This window comes from Lipotes vexillifer, unplaced genomic scaffold (assembly GCF_000442215.2).
Source record: "Lipotes vexillifer unplaced genomic scaffold, Lipotes_vexillifer_v1.1 scaffold259, whole genome shotgun sequence".
NCBI lineage: Eukaryota > Metazoa > Chordata > Mammalia > Artiodactyla > Lipotidae > Lipotes > Lipotes vexillifer.
This window is the reverse complement of record NW_006797031.1, coordinates 84,209-103,891: the sequence shown is the minus strand read 5'-3', so window position 1 is coordinate 103,891 and position 19,683 is coordinate 84,209. Positions and strand designations below refer to the sequence as shown.

At 34.5% G+C, this 19,683-nt stretch overlaps 1 protein-coding gene across 1 annotated transcript in view; it reads left to right on the top strand.

Moving 5' to 3' along the window:
- NBEAL1 (neurobeachin like 1) overlaps nucleotides 1–19,683 on the top strand; it is a gene marked incomplete at its 3' end in the record, with an annotated part of 145,371 nt that overhangs the window by 42,114 nt on the left and 83,574 nt on the right. Inside the window, exons 7-10 of the mRNA XM_007469188.1 lie at nucleotides 4,152–4,234; nucleotides 9,111–9,196; nucleotides 12,454–12,760; nucleotides 14,286–14,392. Of these exons, the coding sequence (XP_007469250.1) occupies nucleotides 4,152–4,234; nucleotides 9,111–9,196; nucleotides 12,454–12,760; nucleotides 14,286–14,392 (583 nt within the window). The remainder of the gene's footprint in view (nucleotides 1–4,151; nucleotides 4,235–9,110; nucleotides 9,197–12,453; nucleotides 12,761–14,285; nucleotides 14,393–19,683) is intronic.

The following is a 19,683-nucleotide window of genomic DNA, read 5'->3' as shown; positions in this document are numbered from 1 at the left end:
AGGGAAAGAAATCTTTCCTGAAAATGACTTATTCATTCAAGCATTTATTTAAAAATATATTTATTGGGACTTCCCTGGTGATCCAGTGGTTAAGACTCTACGCTTCCATTGCAGGGGACATGGGTTCGATCCCTGGTCAGGGAACTAAGATCCCGCGTGCCTCATGGCAGCCAAAAAACAAAAACAAACAATATATTTATTGACTTCCTACTTTGTGCCTAGTGTAAGTTCAGTAGGACTCATTGTCTGCCCACAGACTAAAATGGTTTTTTTAAAAAACATTATTTCACTTTTTTTTTTTTTTTTTTTTTGGCTGTGTTGGGTCGGCACGTGGGATCTTCATTGCGGCATGCGGGATCTTTCGTTTCGGCACGCAGGCTTCTCTCTAGTTGTGGTGTGCAGGCTCCAGGGCGTGAGGGCTCTGTAGTTGTGGTGCTGGGTTCCAGAGTGTGTGGGCTCTGTGGTTGGCGGCACATGGGCTCTAGTTGAGGCATGCAAGCTCAGTAGTTGTTGCCCTGTGGCATGTGGGATCTTAGTTCCCTGACTAGGGATTGAACCTGCGTCCCCTGTGTTGTAAGGCAGATTCTTTACCACTGGACCACCAGGGAAGTCCCGAGAAAATTAATTTACATTAAGTTATGTCTTCGGGCTCCTACTGGCCAAATCTGGGACAATATATACGCAAAAATAATTCATTAAAGAATTATAAACCATTGGGGGAAAAAAGGAATTCATGAGTCCATACCAGTGATTGATAAAGATTGAGAGAGAGACAGAGACAGAGAGAGGAAAGAGAGATAGGGGAGAAGAGAGGGCTGTTGCTTACATTAGAAGGCCAAATGCCAATTAGTAATGTACAGGGGCTGCTGGTGTTGGGAAAAAATCAGCATTTTGCACACATCATAGGAAAGATATGGATCAGGATGCTAAGTCTAGGGGCAGGTTTTGATAACGAACATGGCTTTTGCATGGTTTTAAAATGTTTCTCCACAGATTACTTATTTGTTGCAAAGGAAAAATTAGTAGTTATTTTGTACAGTACTGGGTAGTACATTGACTGGATGATCAAAATTAACATCATCATTGAGAAGCAGGTGGACATCCTGTGCTTACAACTGTGATACTCTAAGAAGGACCCATCATTGCTTGTATAATATTCCAGCCAAGAATGCATAATCTGAATCTTAAGTGTATAGAAACATCAAGCAAACTCCAGATGAACAACATTTTAATGAGTAAAAGGAGGGGTTAGGAGACAGTATTCTTTAAAAGTGTCATAAAGAAAGGCTGTGGAAATGTTACAGATTAAAGGATGCTGAAGAGATGTGACAGCCAAATGTAATACCTGACCCTGGACAGGAGACTATACTTAGGGGTGGGAAGGTGGGAATGCTATAGGACATGATTAGGTCAGTTGACATACTGGATTATGAATGATAGATTAGATAAATGTATTACATTAATGTTAAGCGTATTGAAATTTATAACTGTACTGTAGTGTTATGTAAGACAGTATCCCTGTTCCTAGGAATTTTTCACTAAAGTATTTAGAGGTAAAAGGCTATAATATTCATAATTTTCCCTTAAATGTTCTGAAAAATATTATAGGCCTGAATATGTGTATATATAAATATATATCTCATATATAGCTATATGTGCATATATATTTTTTTCAGGGGGGAGTGAGAAAATTATAAAGCATTTAGAATAAAGTTTTAACAGTGAACCTGGGTAGACTATACTTGAAGTTTTTTGTACTATTTTTATTCTTGCAGCTTTTGTAAGAGCTTGAACTTATTTCCAGATAAAAAGTTGAAAAATTAAGAAAAGTAGTTATGTTCTAGGTATGATGGGAAAACACATACACACACACACACACACACACACACACACACACACACACACACAAAACCACAGAAAAATTGACCAGGGGACATAAACTTAGAAAACTGAGATGCAAGCAAACATTTTACATCCCTCTCAGCAACCTGTTGATATGTATTGGCGTCAACTAGGTGCTAAACGCTTGGCCCAAATATCAGCTAATAATGGAGCAACCAAATAAACTATATTCTAAAAATGGTACATTATTAACTGTTTTGTCTTATCCTATTGAAAACATGCAGTGCAAACTACCTATGCTTTAATATTTGTGTTATGTATAATAGTTTTCACCTCTTTAATTTAGCTTATTAAATTTTAGCACAATTATAATGGAAATTATTTATGTTCATATGTTACATCTAATACAGAGCCTTTAGAATGAGTCATTAATCACAAATTGCAGGAGTACATTTTCATTATGTTAATCAAGTGAGAATCTTTATTTTTGTTTGTAGCACAGGATTTTTGGATAGGATATATCCAATGTATTAGTTAATATCATAATTTATAATAAATGTGCAAAATGTAAATAATCACGTGGAAAAACCTAACTGAAAGCTAAATCAGATTTCATCCTTTTAAAATTACTTTTTCTACAACATGACTAATTTTTTTAAGGCATGACTCAGTTTTTTATTTGAAGCTCTAGTAATATTTGTATTGTTGGAAACACATAAAAAATTTTGATAATGATCTTAAATAGGAAGATCCAGTAATGTTCTAAGATGTTATATTTGAAATTAAATTACATACAGAAGTATGATAATTCTTAAGCCCTCTACGCAATGGAAATAGGCATAGATTTGGAAAGCAGTGCTGTAGCAAATGGTATCTGATATGATTTCTAGTGAATCTGGATATTAGATCTGGATCTTAGAACTCTTTAGTGTGTCAGTACTAAGTCCAGCTGTGCCTATCCTGTTCAGCTTATTCTATGATCAACTGGCTTTTCTTTCTATATAATTATAAGGAACAATTGTAATAATTATAAAGAAAATAATTTCAATACCTTAATTGAATATTGTTCAAATTGTTGAGAAGAAGGCATCTTAATCCAGTGCTTTATTGTATTTAAATGTATGGAATTTCTATGTGGCTGTTCTCCAAATATTTTCCATTTTTGTTGGCTCTAACAGTGTTTTGTTGTTGTTGTTGTTGTTTTAAGATTTAACAAAGTTTATTAAATCACTTGCTCTCTGTAAAGGCATGATTTTACTACCTTTTTTTTTTAGTGAGAGCAAAAAGATTTTGGAGCGTATTTATACATTATTTTAATTAATTAATTAAATTTTAAAATTAAATTTAATTTTTTTATACAGCAGGTTCTTATTAGTTATCCATTTTATACATATTAGTGTATACAGGTCAATCCCATTCTCCCAGTTCATCCCACCACCACCACCTGCCCTGCCACTTCCCCCACTTGGTGTCCATACGTTTGTTCTCTACCTCTGTGCCTCTATTTCTGCACTGCAAACCGGTTCACCTGTACCATTTTTCTAGGTTTCTAACCGTGTTAAGAGCTTGTTTGGGGGATGGAAAAAAGTCTTTTTTTTTTTTTTTCGATTTTCAACAGTCCACCAGTTGCTGATATGTCATTGTAACAGTAACCTTTATTCCCTAAGCCCCACACCCACCATGCCCATCTAAGAGATTCATTTTGTGTTGAAGTGTTCTCTGTAAAAGCACATGCTGTTTGTGTTGGCCTTACCAAAGTCAGTAGAAATATTTCAGCCATCAAAATTACTGAAATTGTAATTAAAAACAAAATAATCCCAGCCCTCTGGATCTGTATCCTTCAGGTGGAAGAAGCCAGTGGTATGGAGTCTTTGTGTCCATGTAAAATTTCAGAAAGTGGCACAGAGTAGCTTGATTTCTGATGAATTTCAGTTGCACTGTAGGAATAAGCTACTACCTTAGGTATCAAATTAGCAGTACTACTGAACTAGTTCTTTTACATTTTGGAAATTTTAAATGGCTATTTCCTTTTTCTGTTTCCAGTTGTTAGGAAACTTAATGTGACTGCTATATTTCACCGTTAATTGTTTTAAATTTTTGTGTAATTCGAAAGAAGAAATCCTTTCAGTTGGTGAGCATTTAAATTAGTGGCTAGACTTCCATTTCAAGATTATGCCAATCCTGGTGATGTATTATTCAGTACACAAATCAAAAGTAAAATATTAAATTTATTTTATAATTGTTTTTGTAATTGTGCCTTCTCTACTTGCCCATGTTGTAATTTGGTATTAACTTCTTTTTAACAATAGACGAATCCTTAGTACTGTGGAAAAGAGCAGACAGAAATATAAACCAGCTTCTCTCACAGTGGAGTTTGTCCCTTTCTTTTATCGTAAGTAACAGCTCTAATTTCTCTTGCTTTGATTCTGATGTTACTTTGATTGTTCCTTATTCTTATTCTGATTCTGACCTTGATTCAGCTTTGTGTATTTATAAGATAAAGATTCTAAGAAACTATTACTGGAGTACTTGATTCATGTTTTGTTGTGATTATTATTCTTGGTGTTATTTAATTCATTGTTCTCAAAGTGTTTTTCTTTTGAGAAGAGCTGAATGTTTTAATGACAGTAGTATATTTTAAAACTTTAGAATTTTTACGGAAAATAAACTTGAGAGAATTGGTCCCCGTTTGTATGACCTATATGGACTCTAGCTTTCTTTCTTTAAAGAAATGATTTTGCCATATTTTAAGAATGTAGAAAATTTTGCAGAATATAAAAGGAACACCTTGTGTTTCCCACTCAAATTGGTCAGATCTTAACATTTTGCCATTTTGCCATATTTGCTTTAATTCTCTCACTCCTTTTTTTTTTTTTTTTCTAAGAAATAAAATAAGACAAATAGTCCCTGGAAGGGCAGTTGGTCCTGTCCAAAATATATATGACATTTGGTCCACACCAAAAGATCCTTGATATTTGGTCCTGTCCAAAAATGTCCATAAGACACTTGGCTATGCCAAAAGGTTCTTGAAATTTGCTCCTATCCAAATGAGCATATTTGGTTCATGCCACATGGTTTTGGGTAGGACCACATGTCAAGGACTTTTTGGCATGGACCAAATATCTTACGGACATTTTGGACAGGACCAAATGTCTGCTAACGAAATAGTCCTTTGTTTGATTGCTTGGTGAAGATGATTGCAGTGCCCACTTTGCTTGGTCACCAGTAGTGATACTGCCTTCAGCTAGATAATCAAACTCACATGTCCACAGTAGGAAACCCAGCATGCCAATGGAACAGTGTAGGTGTTTCTTTTCAGGAGGAGGTCTCAGAACATTCCAGGGGTTTTTCTTGGGTTTTCTAAGTGAGGGTATGAAACCAAATTGGTGGGTGTGTGAGCCACTCTGGCTTTGAAGTACAGTATCCCATAGAAGGCATGTATAGCTTATAGTAACCGATGAATGTAATTTCCACATCCTGGGAAGGGAAATGCCTAAATTACACGTTGCAATCAGGGAAGCCCAAGGTTATTTTATAGTTATCATAGTCTTCCTAGTCCAGATCAAGGGCCATTTTTACCATGAGCAGTGTTGCCTGGTAACTCATTTGTCACTCATTGATGGTCCACATTTGTCAGATTTCCAGAAATATAATTCTTGGTCCATTTTCCTATAGAGAAGGAGAAGGGGTTTTTCCTACCCTTTGTTAATCAGTATTCACAGTAGTGATAATGAAAATTTTCAATTGTAAAGATGTTTTTCCTTTTGCAATTTTGCAAGATATCCTTGGAATGATACTGTGGCATAGGGTGAATATCATATTTTTCAACATTTTTTCACCTAATATTTTGCATCCATTGATGATACTTGCCTGGATCAGTTATTTTATTGAGGGCTGCAATATTGTGGTCTTCAAATTCTATCCTTACAGTTCTATCAGCTGTCGTATTCTGTAAAAAAGAATTTTCCCTCATCAACTGGGGATAAACTACAGCTGTTCCCAAAAAGGCTGGATAAAGTACTTAAATCTTTCCCTGTTACTGTCTGTTTTCAAAATGAGTTCAAATAATAGTTACTTTTAGTGGGGCACATAAGTTTTTTTTCTCTCTTTTTTGTGTATCACTGTGGACTCAACAACTTTTATTTATTCAATGTTACAATCAGGTTATAGTTTTTTTTTTTTGTTTTTTTTTTGTTTTTTTTTTTCTTGCGTTATGCGGGCCTCTCACTGTTGTGGCCTCTCCCATTTGCGGAGCACAGGCTCCGGACGCGCAGGCTCAGCGGCCATGGCTCACGGGCCCAGCCGCTCCGCGGCATGTGGGATCTTCCCGAAACGGGGCACGAACCCGCGTCTCCTGCATCGGCAGGCGGACTCTCAAGCACTGCGCCACCAGGGAAGCCCCAGGTTATAGTTTTTGATGCTAAAATTATTCCAGACTTGATCACGAAGATCATTTTATCCTATTCAATTTGCATCTTCATTTAATTGAGTCTTTTAAAACACAGAAGATTTAAATATTAATGGAATCTAATTTATAAAATTTTTTTTATGATCTGTGGTTTTTGTGCCTTACCGAAGAAATCTTGGTTACCTCAAGGTCATGAAGATTTTCTCTTATGTTTTCTTCTATTAGGTCAGTTACCTGTTTTGAGTTAGTATTTTCTATCTAGCATAACGTTTTTCATTATTGTTCCAGCAACATTTGTTGAAAAAGCTCTTCTTTCTTCCATTGAATTACCTTGGCACGTTTGTCAAAAATCTGTTGTGACCATAAAACATGGGTTGACTTCTGGATTCTCTTTTTTGTTTCACATGTCTACCTTTATGCTGTTACCACGCTGTATTGATTATTGCGACTTTATACTAAGTCCTGAAGTCATTAAGACCTCCAACTTTGTTCTTCCTTTTCAAATTGTTTTCATTATTCTGGATCATTTGCATTTTTATATATATTTTAGAATCCATTTTTCAGTATTGTTACAAAAAAGCTTGCTGGGATTTTGATTGGGATTGTATTGAATCTATGGAACCATTTGAGGAGAATTGCCACCTTAAGAATATTGAGACTTCCAATTCATGAATCTGATATATCTCATTGTTTATTTGTATGTTTATTTCTTTAACCAGTATTACATAGTTTTCAGCACATAGATTGTGCACGTATTTTGTTAATTTATCCCCAAATATTTATCCCAAGTACTTGTAGTTGTAAAGTCTTTAAAATAAGCTATTGCAAATTTTTTGAAAAGCCTTATCTTCATGACCTGTTTTTTGATAATGAAATGTCCCTTCGTATCCATGGTAATATTCCTTGCCTTGCCTTGGTGGTATTCCTTGCCTATTTTGTCAGATACTAGTATAGTATATGACACTCCAGCAATCTTATGATTAGAATTTGTTTTCTGTATGTCCTCTGTGGCTGAACAGAACTCTATCATCTGTGTGAAATCTGAAATTTCAGTTTACAACTTCTTGGTAGGTTTTTGCCTGTCTTGTGGGATTTCATACTATAATTTAGGACTGGTACTTGGACTCAAAGTGAGCCCTTTGCATATTTCTGGATTGCTTTCTCTGTATGTAGAGCTTCCTCCATTCAAGTACTGCTTTACAAATTCCAGTTGCCTAGGCCTCCCCAAACTTTTTATCTGTCTCCTAACTCAGCAAATAGCCATGTTCTTTTAGGGTTCCCCTTTTCTCTGCATTTGTTCAGAAAATGTCTACAAACCAAAAGCTGAGGTGATCCTTGGGTTTACTTCGCTTTCCTTCTCTTGTGTTTCACAATACAAGGACAATTTCTAGAACCTAAAAATCTCTAGAGCCTATTTTTTCCAATTTTCTAGTTATTTATAGCAGGAAAACATGTGTAGTGACAGTTATTCCAGCATAGCTGGAATGACTTAATTTTTTAAATGTAAATTTCTATCAATACACTTTAACTCAAAATTGTTTCTTTTTGGTAATGTTTCTTATGTATAAAAATTGGGTATAATTCTATTGTTATTATCTTGTCTTTGTGTGTAATGATGTATGCAAAAGGATATTCATTACTGGATTGTTAGTAGTATCAAAAGAAAATGGAAAAGCATAAATGTTTATCAGTAGAGAACTGGTTAAGTAAATTAAGGTACATCGTTGTAGTGAAATGCTCTCTAGTCGTTCCACTACTGATGAATAATGCAGATGTATATGTTAAGATGTAATAATGCCCAGACTGTATTAAGCATAATGTATTAAGCAAAAAAGCATAATGCAGTAATATATGTAGAGCTTTTTTGCTTTTTTTTTTTTTTTAAGGTGTGGAGAGCAAGGTGGATTGAGGAATAGGTTAGAGGGAAACTTGCTTTTCCTTGTCAGTTCTTTTATGCTGTTTAAAATTTTCTGTGTAATGTGCATGTATAACCTTTTTTTTTTTTTTTGCGGTACGCGGGCCTCTCCCTGCTGTGGCCTCTCCCGCAGCGGAGCACAGGCTCCGGACGCGCAGGCCCAGCGGCCATGGCCCACGGGCCCAGCCATTCCGTGGCATGCGGGATCCTCCCGGACAGGGGCACAAACCCGTGTCCCCCGCATCGGCAGGCGGACTTTCAACCACTGCACCACCAGGGAAGCCCTGTATAACCTTTTAAAAACAATAAAATTATGTTAAAAGAAAGGTTACTATTGGTACTAGAGCTTTAGAATATTGGCCCTGGAGTGGACCCAGGAGATCTTTTTATCTAACTCTTTCAATTTTATAATTGAATAATAATAGTTATACTAATAAGCAGTAGTACTAGTAGTAAAAAGACATCTAGTTTTATTGCAGATTTGGGTTAATTTGTAGCTCTGTCACTTAGTAACCCGATGACTTTAGGCACCGTATTAAATTTTGACCTTCCATTTGCTCATTTATAAATGGGGGCAAAATATCATCCTCGTATGGAGTATTATGAGAATTAAATGAGGTAACATAAAGAAAGTATCTAAAATGCTCCCTGATTGATGGTTTCTCTTTTCCTTTCCTATGAAAAAAAATGCATGTTAACTTTGCCTTTTAACAAATTTTAGCCTTTCACAAATCTTTTTTTAAAAAATTTGTTCTGTTTTGTTTTGTTTCTTATAATTAATTTTTACTGTAGTATAATTGCTTTACAATGTTGTGTTAGCTTCTACTGTGCAGCAAAGTGAATCAGCTACACAAATCGTTTTTGATGTTTCTGTGTCTGACATTCCTTAGAGATCAGTCATACTGTGAAAGAGAAACCTTATTTATTTATTTTGTGTATTCACAGAATGTTTTCAAGAAAGTGAACATCTCAAGGAAAGTCTTAAGTGTTGCTTATTACATCTCTTTGGAGCCATTGTAGCTGGTGGGCAGGTGAGGAACATGTTGGAAGTTAACCTATAAAACGATAGTAAACATTACAAAAAGTTTTCCATAGATTATTTAATGAATTCTTTGTGTCTTTAAAAATTTCATGAACCAAACAAATATTTTTTTGAGTTTAGATCTTGTTTAAAACTTAATTTACTTACTTCTTTTATTTATTAAGTTCCAAAAAAACCTAAGTAATAATATTAGCATTAACAATAAAATTACTGCATAAATAACTAGATTTAACAGTTCTTGGTATTTGAAGTTCTTAGTTGTATTAACTTTCAGCTTCCAGTTCTTACTTTAGAATATAGAGGATAGTCATCCCTGTTAGTTCATTTGATGAAATAAAACTCTAGCCGTTTGATTTCCTAAGACATATGAATTTAGTCACTCTGCTGTCTATTTTTACTTATTAAATGCATATATACGTGGCTTATATGCATTTTTCAACAAACTAAACTAGTTTTTAAATTATTTATAAGAAGTTCTAGTAATTTTATTTATTTATTTAAATTGAACATCTTAAAAGCTGTCTGTAGTAAACTTTGAACCTAACTACTAGTTGAAAACAGGATTATAGTTCAGAAGGAATATTCTACTTGTTTTGTTTAGCCACAGAGTTTAGATCAGAGGTTTCTAACACATTTTATATCACATACCCCTTTGGCAGTCTGATATAGCCCCTGGTCAGAATGTTTTCACATGCCTAAAATAAAATACGTATGATCACAAAGGAAACTATACTGAAATGCAGTTACTAAAATATTAACAAAACAAGTTTGTAACATAGTAATGTGCTTCTTTATAACACATCAAATAAAAAAATACAGCAACAAGTCTAGTGACTAATGTAATTTCAAAGAAGAGATGAGGGTAAATGATGTTTCAAGACACTACAACTATAATACATGAAAATGTATATGATTTCTATTGATGACAAAAATCACAGGTATTGCTAATAATACTGCTTGGGTTTCCTAATGGGCCACCTTGCCCTCTCCTCTGCACTCTAGTAGAAGATAAGAGTCTCTGTAGCGAGAGGGATGGTGACCAGAATCCTGTTTTTCAGTTTGTTTGCTTTGTCACCTTCCTTTATTAGCTAATATCCTTCTTTTGCTTCAGTACCTCCCAATTTCCATCATTTCTCCACTACTAAGAATAAGAATTAATAAGTGTACATGAGTAAAATTGGAAATGACGTTGTTTTTGACTGATGCCGAAGCTGGTTGGATCCTGTTCCCTTTTTGAATATACCCAGACTTGTTCTTGTTAGGGCCTGGGGTAACTGAGCCCCAAGAGACCTCCAGTAATTAAAACTCACATGGAAATCAAATAGGTTGGAAGCCCAATTTATTATTTTATGTACTGAAAATACTCAAAATCCTTATAATCAGGTCATAGCTATAGTTACAAATATATTGAAATCAGAAGGCTGTTGAATATAGCCTCAGTACAAGGGTATTTAGATGAATAGCTGAAGGCATAATAATGGCTTTGTCACAGAGTCATAATAGTCCAGTCTCCCTTTCCAAAGCATCATGCCTGGCTTCCCACTGGCATATTTATGCTGTTTTGTCCTATGTTAAGAGCAGGGGCTCTGGAGCCAGACTGACATAGGTTTGAATCCTATGTCATTTCTAACTAGTTGTGTGACCTTGGATAAACTGTTTACATGTGTTTAGTTTCTCTTTTTGTAATGTGGAAATAGTAACACTTATAGGGCAGTCATAAGGACCAAATGACACAAAATATATGTAAAACACTTAACAAAGTGCCTGTGCTTATAAGAATGAAGTATATCACAGGGGTATCAGATTTATGATTCCTTGAAAGTTGCAGTAAATACTGAAGTTCTAGTAGCTTAAGTTAGAAGTTTACCTTTTTTCTTTTGTTTTAAAAAAATAAAATAGCTGTAAGCAGTCCAGAGTTAATCTGGTGGCTCTAACCTCTTCAGGGACTCAGGTACCTTTTGAATGTCAATTTATTATCCTTACTATTATTTCTTGTGGTACAAAATAGCTTCTAGAGTTTTGGCCACCATGTCTACATTTTGGGCACAAAGATGGAGGGGGAGGTGAAGAAGGAGACAAGTGGCAGGTGCCAATTATCTCTGAAGGAGATACTGAAAAGCTGACAGTATCTCATTTGCCAAACTCCATCAGATAGCTGCAAAGTTGCAAATATGTTCAGATAAAAAATTTGATAAAAGTTGTTTCCTCAGCCCCCTTAACAGCAGGGGAGGTTAGGAAATGTAATGTTTATTCCTGGTAGCCATGTGTCCAGCAAAAACATCAGGGGCTCTGTTAATAAGGAAGCAGAGGAAAATTGATGTTGGATGGGCCATCAGCAATTGCTTCCATAGTAGCACTTGTTATTATTGATATTATTTATCATATTGATAATCAGTCCAAATGGCCTAAGTGTTATTACTTTCAGATGATTTTACATAATTATACTCTGATTTATTATTTATGAATTTAACAATTTAGGGCAACATATTTATTTCAAGCTTAATGGATCACCTCAAATAGCTACCAGTTACTTAGAGTTTCAGAAATATGTTTGTAGAATCAGAGCCAAGCCAGTCCTCTTATATGTCTATATTATTTGGGATAATATGATATAAATGATATATGTCATTTGCTATAACCAACAGAAAACCTGAGAGAGGCTTGGCCAAATCGACGTGTTTATTTTTATTCTTGCATAAGAAATCCAGATGCAGGCGGTCTGGGATAGCACAGCAACTCAATGATATCATCAGGGACTAAGGTCCTTGTGTTCCTGTTCTGCTCTGTAGCCTGCTACTGTAATTCTGGGGCTTGTTTCCTCATGATATAAAGGTGGCTCCAAGCTTCTTGTCTGCATTTCAGGCAAGAAAAGGGTGAAAAAGCCAAGAGCAAAGGATCCTTCCCTTTTTTATTTGTAAAGTGATATCCTCTTCATGGTCTACTGGCATATATTCTTGACCAGAACTATGTCACATGGCTACCCCTAGCTACAAGGGAGGGTGGTAAGTAAGTTTTCTACATGGGCAGATGACTATCTGAATAAAATCAGAATTCTATTAGTGAAGAAATGAAGACCTAATATGTGTAAAACACCAGCGGTGTCTGTCAAAGTATCTGTGTAAAATTTTTTCAATGTTGATTTATAAAGAAAAAGTTGTCTGCAGATTTATTAAATTCTCTTTGTTTTTGCAAACATACAGCACTTCTGTTAGATTTGGGTTTCAATTTTAGTCTCTCATGTTTCAGAGGAATGCTTTGCAAGCAATTTCTCCAGCCACCATGGAGGTTCTCATGAGAGTTTTGGCCGATTGCGATTCTTGGGAGGACGGAAATCCTGAAGAAGTGGGTAGGAAGGTAGAACTTACTCTGAAGTGCCTTACAGAGGTGGTACATATCCTTCTCACTAGCAGCTCTGATCAGCGTCAAGTGGAAACCAGCACTATTTTGGAGAACTATTTTAAATTGCTAAATTCAGATCATTCAGCTTTACCTAATCAAAGGAGGTCCAGACTGTGGGAAAGCCGGTTCATAGCTCTACAGATCAAAATGCTGAGTGAGTATTAGATGAAGTTTATTATATTCAGTTTTCTCTGAATCTAGTTTTTTTTTTAACCTTTATATTCTCCATTTTTATTTAGAATTCAAGTCTATTGTATAGAAAATATTGATTGTTTAATTCAGATATTGTGTGACTATTTAGATTTGACTTCAAAATAATATGGAATTGATTTGTCTTTCACATATTTGCTTTAACAGTGACAAAATCGAGCCTCTATATTCTCTTTTGAAAGTTGTAATCCACTTAAAGCATCAATGTTCAAAAGTAAATCAGCTGTGATTTTGAAATTCTAGGAAAAGTAAATTTTCAGAAAGTGCCATTTGTAGTTTCTAACCTATGGCAAAGAGTCACATACGATCAATTTTTTATGTGCTTCTAATACATCTCTGTAGAAATCACTTCAGTATGTCCTTCCTTTTGAGGGTTTCTGGTTTCTTGTTTTGTTTTGATTCCTCAGATCCTCTGTGTGTATGTGTCTTGTTTTTCTTTCCCTCTCTTTGTGTTGGTTGTTTTGTGTCATTCTGTGCTTCTTTCTCTCTCTCCCCATCTCCCGCCTCCCTGCAAGCTCCTTCACCAATATACGTGATTTCTTTTTGTATTCCTGTTAGATTGATAGATACTAATATTATTAACTGAGAGTTCCTTTTTATAGAAGTAAAATATTTTCATTATAGCTAAACTAGAAAATTCAGATAAGTGATAAAAAGTTTTTGTATCCTGCCACCCGACATAACCAACATTAATGGTTTGTTGTATAGCCCTAGAGACTTTAAAAAATGTTTGTGTGGGGATGTGTGTGATGTCCAATTTAAAAATATTGGACGTCAAAATCTCAGTGAAACTTAATGATTCATAACAATAGTGTTTTTGTAGGAAAATAAGATTCATCTTATATAGTTTCTATTCTTTTATATGTTACACATGTCACGTTTTATAATTATTATAAATTATAAGTTTATAAGGAAATTTGAGTCTATATTGAATGGACTTCTTTTTTATTATGAACTTGCATATTACCTATGGCAAATGTCCCTTGATTTCTGAGTAGGGACATCCTTTCAGTAGGAAACAAGACCAAAGCACCATCACCAATGGATTAATTACCTAAGTCTCATTTTCATGATAGCCATATGTTAATTTTATACTATAGAAATGAGACAATGTTGCCAGACATAACTAAGTGTTGCTTATTCATAGCAAGTTGGGAACCACAGTTTATTACACTTAAGTTATAATGGAAGAACACCTAAGTAAATCTCTGGGAAATATATATCATTCTTATATATAAAAAAATAAATATTTTTAATAATAAAGTATAAAAATGTTCACATTTTTTTTTCACTTTTCTTATCAAGTAATAAGTACAGGTTTTTTCTATTCCCCCTCTTTATTATTTCCTATTAATTTACATCTGTTTGTTAGCCAAAAAGCCTAAATTAAATATATGGCTAGAGTGAATGTTTCTGTTATCCCAGATTTTCCACTTTATTAATGGACAGTTTTGTTTTTAATTTCCTAGATACCATTACAGCCATGTTAGACTGCAGAGATAGGCCTGTTCTTCAGGCTATTTTTCTTAACAGTAATTGCTTTGAACATCTCATACGACTGCTACAGAACTGCAAGGTATTTTTCTATTATTACTATTATGGTTGTCTTTGATTTTAAGATGTTATTTTGTTTATGTTTTGATTCTATTTTGAGCATAACTATAACTAAATTTTTTTATTGTGTTAAAATACACGTAACGTAAAATTTACCATCTTAATCATATTTAAGTATACAGTTCAGTGGTATTAAATACATTCACGTTGTTGTCACAACCATTACCACCATCCATCCCCCATAACTCTTCATCTTGTAAAACTAAAGCTCTATATCCATTAAACAACTCTACATTCTCCTCTCCGTTCAGCCCTTGGCAACTACTATTCTTGCTGTCTCTGTGATTTTGACTACTATAAGTACCTCGTATAGGTGGAATTATACAGTGTTTCATTTTTTGTGACTGGCTTATTTCATTCAGCATAATATCCTCAAGATTCATCCATGTTGTAGCATGTTGCAGAATTTCTTTTCTTTTTAAGACTGAATAGTATCTCAATGTATGTATACATATGTATATACCACATTTTGTTTATTCATTCATCTGTTGATGGACTCTTGTGTTGATTCTACCTTTTGGCTGTCATGGATAATGTTGCTATGAACATGAGTATACAAATATGTCTTCAAGACCCTACTTTAAATTCTTTTGGGTATATATCCAGAAGTGCGTTTGCTGGATCATATAGTAATTAACTTTTTAATTTTTTGAGGAACCACCTTACTGTTTTCCATAGTAGCTGCACCATTTTACGTTGCCATCAACAGTGCACAAAGGTTCCAGTTTCTCCACATTCTTATCAACACTTGTTTTCTTCTCCTTCTTCCTCCTCCTCCTCTTCTTCCTCTTCTTCCTCTTCTTTCTTTTTGATAGTAGCCATCTCAATGGGTGTGAGGTGGTATCTCATTGTAGTTTGATTTGCTTTTCTCTAATGATTAGTGATGCCGAGCATCTTTTCATGTGCTTACTGGCCATTTATGTATCATCTTTAGAGAAATGTCTATTCAAGTCCTTGGTGCATTTTTTAATTGGGTGTTTTCGCTTTTTTGTTGTTAAGTTTCAAAGTCTTTTTTGTTATGCATCGTTAAAATTTAGTATGAACATTTGATGGCATATGTTTTTGCACTTTTGTTTCACTTAAGATTATTTCATTAGCATTTTCATGTGTTATGATTTTAATATTTACATGTTATTATATTGAGTGGATGTACCATAGCTTACTTAACTATTCCCTATTGGTAAATTCTTAATTTGTTTCCAATTTTGTTTGTGATTACATAACTCTTTAAAGTTTCATAGAACAGAATTCTATTTCTAGTACAATTATTAGATCAAAGGGCATAAATTTTTTTAAGTAGGGAACATTGTGTGAAAACTTATAAGTGGAAAATGTAGAAAAGTAGAAAAATAAAAATACTATTAAGGTTCTTGATGTATACTTACAATTTGCTTATTTTTAAAAGTTTTTACTAATTTACACTTGTAGCAGATTTGTGTGTAAGTACATAATAACCAATATCTCTGATTATTATATGTTTCCATAAATTTCAAGATGGCACCAGAAACCTTCTTGAGAAGCCTTTGAAAGTAAAACTACTTCAAAGAGCTTTTACCTTTCTATTTGAAATATTCCTTTCATGAATTCCCTGTTGAAAAATACTGGGGGTCCCTTCTGATTCTGTGAGAATATTCCAGAATAAGAATTTTAACATCAGCTCCTTGAATTTTTCCACTCTGTTAGGAGGGGTATCCTTGAAAACATTTATGTCACTATATTGCTTAACTTATAGTAAAATTGTGAAGAATAGCGTAAAATAGGAAATTATATATTGATAAAGTAAGTCATAATGAATATTTATGAAGTCAACAAAAGTACCAAATTATCACTGTAGAGTCAAGATCTCTCTGTCCGCCTTTTAAAAATCATTCTTGGGAAAGAAATCCTAGGGAGGGGAAAGCAGCATAAGAGAAATGTTTATAAAACCTTCTGTTTGTTGTAAAAATGCAGCATGGCTTTATCAGTTATAAAGACAGCTTCAGTAATAAAGGCAAGATCTCACATGTGCATTTATACAGTATATGAAACTAAGACATAATTAAAAATCTCTATCATATCATGGTCAACAGTATCTTTTTTAAAAATACAGAACTGTTTGACATAGCTGTCATGATGGTGAGCTAATATTTACTCTTTCTTCTATCTTATAAGCCAAAGTTTCTTATCATTTAGATCTAGAAACTTGCTGATAGTCATACCATTTTAAAATGTAATTATATGTTACCATTTATCATATTTTGTTTTGAAACAGGAAATGGTAGAGAAGAAACCCATTTCAGAGGGGAAAGCTAGGCTTTGGGACCTGAGCCTTCTCTCCTGGCAGTAGTCTTTATTTGTGGAATATTCTAGTCAGACTCCCTGTAGATTCCTCACTAAACTTTAGACTCATTAAATTTTTTTTTTTTTTAACATCTTTATTGGAGTATAATAGCTTTACAATGGTGTGTTAGTTTCTGCTTTATAACGAAGTGAATCAGTTATACATATACATATGTCCCCATATCTCTTCCCTCTTGCATCTCCCTCCCTCCCACCCTCCCTATCCCACCTGTCTAGGAGGTCACAAAGCACTGAGCTGATCTCCCTGTGCTATGCGGCTGCTTCCTACTAGCTATCTATTTTACGTTTGGTAGTGTATATATGTCCATGCCACTCTCTCACTTTGTCCCAGCTTACCCTTCCACCTCCCCGTATCCTCAAGTTCATTCTCTAGTAGGTCTGCATCTTTATTCCCATCTTGCCCCTAGGTTCTTCATGACCTTTTTTTTTTTTTTAAGATTCCATATATATGTGTTAGCATATGGTATTTGTTTTTCTCTTTCTGACTTACTTCACTCTGAATGACAGTCTCTAGGTCCATCTGCCTCACTACAGATAACTCAGTTTTGTTCTTTTTTATGGCCGAGTAATATTCCATTGTATATATGTGCCACATCTGGACTCATTAAGTTTTAAAAACAAGCGGGGGGCCTTCCCTGATGGCACAGTGGTTAAGAATCTGCCTGCCAATGCAGGGGACACGGGTTCAACCCCTGGTCCAGGAAGATCCCACATGCGTGGAGCAACTAAGCCTGTGTCCCACAACTACTGAGCCCACATGCCACAGTTACTGAAACCCGCATGCCCAGGGCCCGTACACCGCAACGAAGAGTAGCCTCTGCTCACTGCAACCAGAGAAAAGCCTGCGTGCAGCAACAAAGACCAATGCAGCCAAAAAAAATAAATTAAATAAATGAACTTATTAAAAAATATAATAAATTGGTTAAGATGATTTAATAAAAAAATTTTTAAATAATAAAAACAAGGGGGAACCTTTGAAATAAACTGCCCAACTCTTTTATTATAGAAATGAGGAAAAGTGTCCTAAGAGATTAAGTGATTAGCCCAGGGTTTAACACTAATATATGATGGAGGTAGGATTTCTTACCCAGGTATTCTGACCCTAAGTTCATTGTTATATGTAGTTTTGTAACTGTATTACTGGTACTTAAGGTCACTGTTTAGTCAGTAGAAAAAATGTTTTCTGTGCACTAAATATAAGAGAATTATAGGTTTTATTTACTGTATATACAAACATATTTGATGGAGAGAGGTGATATGATTTATGAATATATAAAAATGTTTGGCATCTTGTGAAAACTTAAGTTCCCAGATGTGTTATAGAATGCTACAGATGTCTATGATTGATTTCTGTTTAAATTGTTATTTATTAATAAGGAATGAATCATTTACTCTTTTATATAGTAATACAGATTCAAGACAATTCCTCATTTAAATATTCAGACCCATTGGAAACATTATCAACTAATGCTTTAAGTGTCATGAACAATTTATGAATTACACAGAAATCTTTAGGGTGACTGTTGCAGTTTCTATGCCTTCTTTTTGCATGAGATTCACCAACCAGTTTAAGTACACATTAATTTCCTTGAATATTTGTGTAAAGACTTCTGGGCTTGTCAAAATGAGTTTCATCATACTATAACATATTTAAAATACAGTTCCATGAAATCATATATTTAACTTTTATGATAGGTATGATGAACTTTAAATATTTAAGAATTATTTTGTTTTACTATATTGAATTTTGAAAGGGGGCTATGCTTTGAGTTAATGTAAGTTTTTTTTAAGCTGTTCAAAAATATTTGAATTAATGTGAAGAAAATAACAGCAAATTTCTAGTAGCAAAGAGTAGAATTCAAAACCATCACATGGACTTTAGCACTTTGCTAGTTGAAATCATTTTTTCAAAAATATATTGTAAATATATAAAGTTCCATTTGAGGACTTAAGTCATAAGATCCTGGAAAGCTTTTGATTATTGTGGTGTCGCTTATCTTCTTTGATTTGTTTTCTTTAATTTCTTCTCTTTCTTCTCCACATCTACTCCTTAAAATCAACTACAACAAATTTATCATCATGACAGTCTTAGTAAGAATGAGAATTTATGAAAGGAGCAACCAAGGGATACTTTATGGAAAAGAGTGTTAGGAGTGAATAGACAAAATGGTGTAGTTGAAAGACTGACTTTGGGAATCAACCTGTCTGGATTTATACACATTGTCTTAGTGACCTTGAGCAAGTTTCTTTTCATTTTTTTAAAAATAGATATTTATTTATCTTCTAGAACAATACACAATCAATATAGAGATTTTGGAGGAAAAAAGCATAAAAATATTTTTTTACAAAGCATATATATAGTATTTAAAATGTTGCAAAATATGCATAATGTTTGCGTATATATTTTTAATGTGGATGTATTTTCCTTTACAAAATTGGAATACTACTGAATATTTTTTTATTCTGCTTTTAATTGTGTTATATCATGAGTCTTTCCATATGCCATCATATATTTTTCAAAAGATTGCTTTTAATGACTGCAAGTATTTCAATGCAGCAGTTCTCAAAGTATGGGATCCCCAAGATCATTTTAGGGAGTCTGCAAAGTCTAATCTTAACAAAATTTCTTTTTGAAGTTAATTTTCTTCTTAAACTGTAACCAAAACAACATTATAAAAGTCTGAACGCAAAAGCAGATAGGAGGGCTTCCCTGGTGGCGCAGTGGTTGAGAGTCCGCCTGCCGATGCAGGGGACACGGGTTCATGCCCCAGTCCGGGAAGATCCCACATGCCGCGGAGCGGCTAGGGCTGTGAGCCACGGCCGCTGAGCCTGCGCGTCCGGAGCCTGTGCTCCGCAACGGCAGAGGCCACCACAGTGAGAGGCCCGCGTACCGCAAAAAAAAAAAAAAAAAAA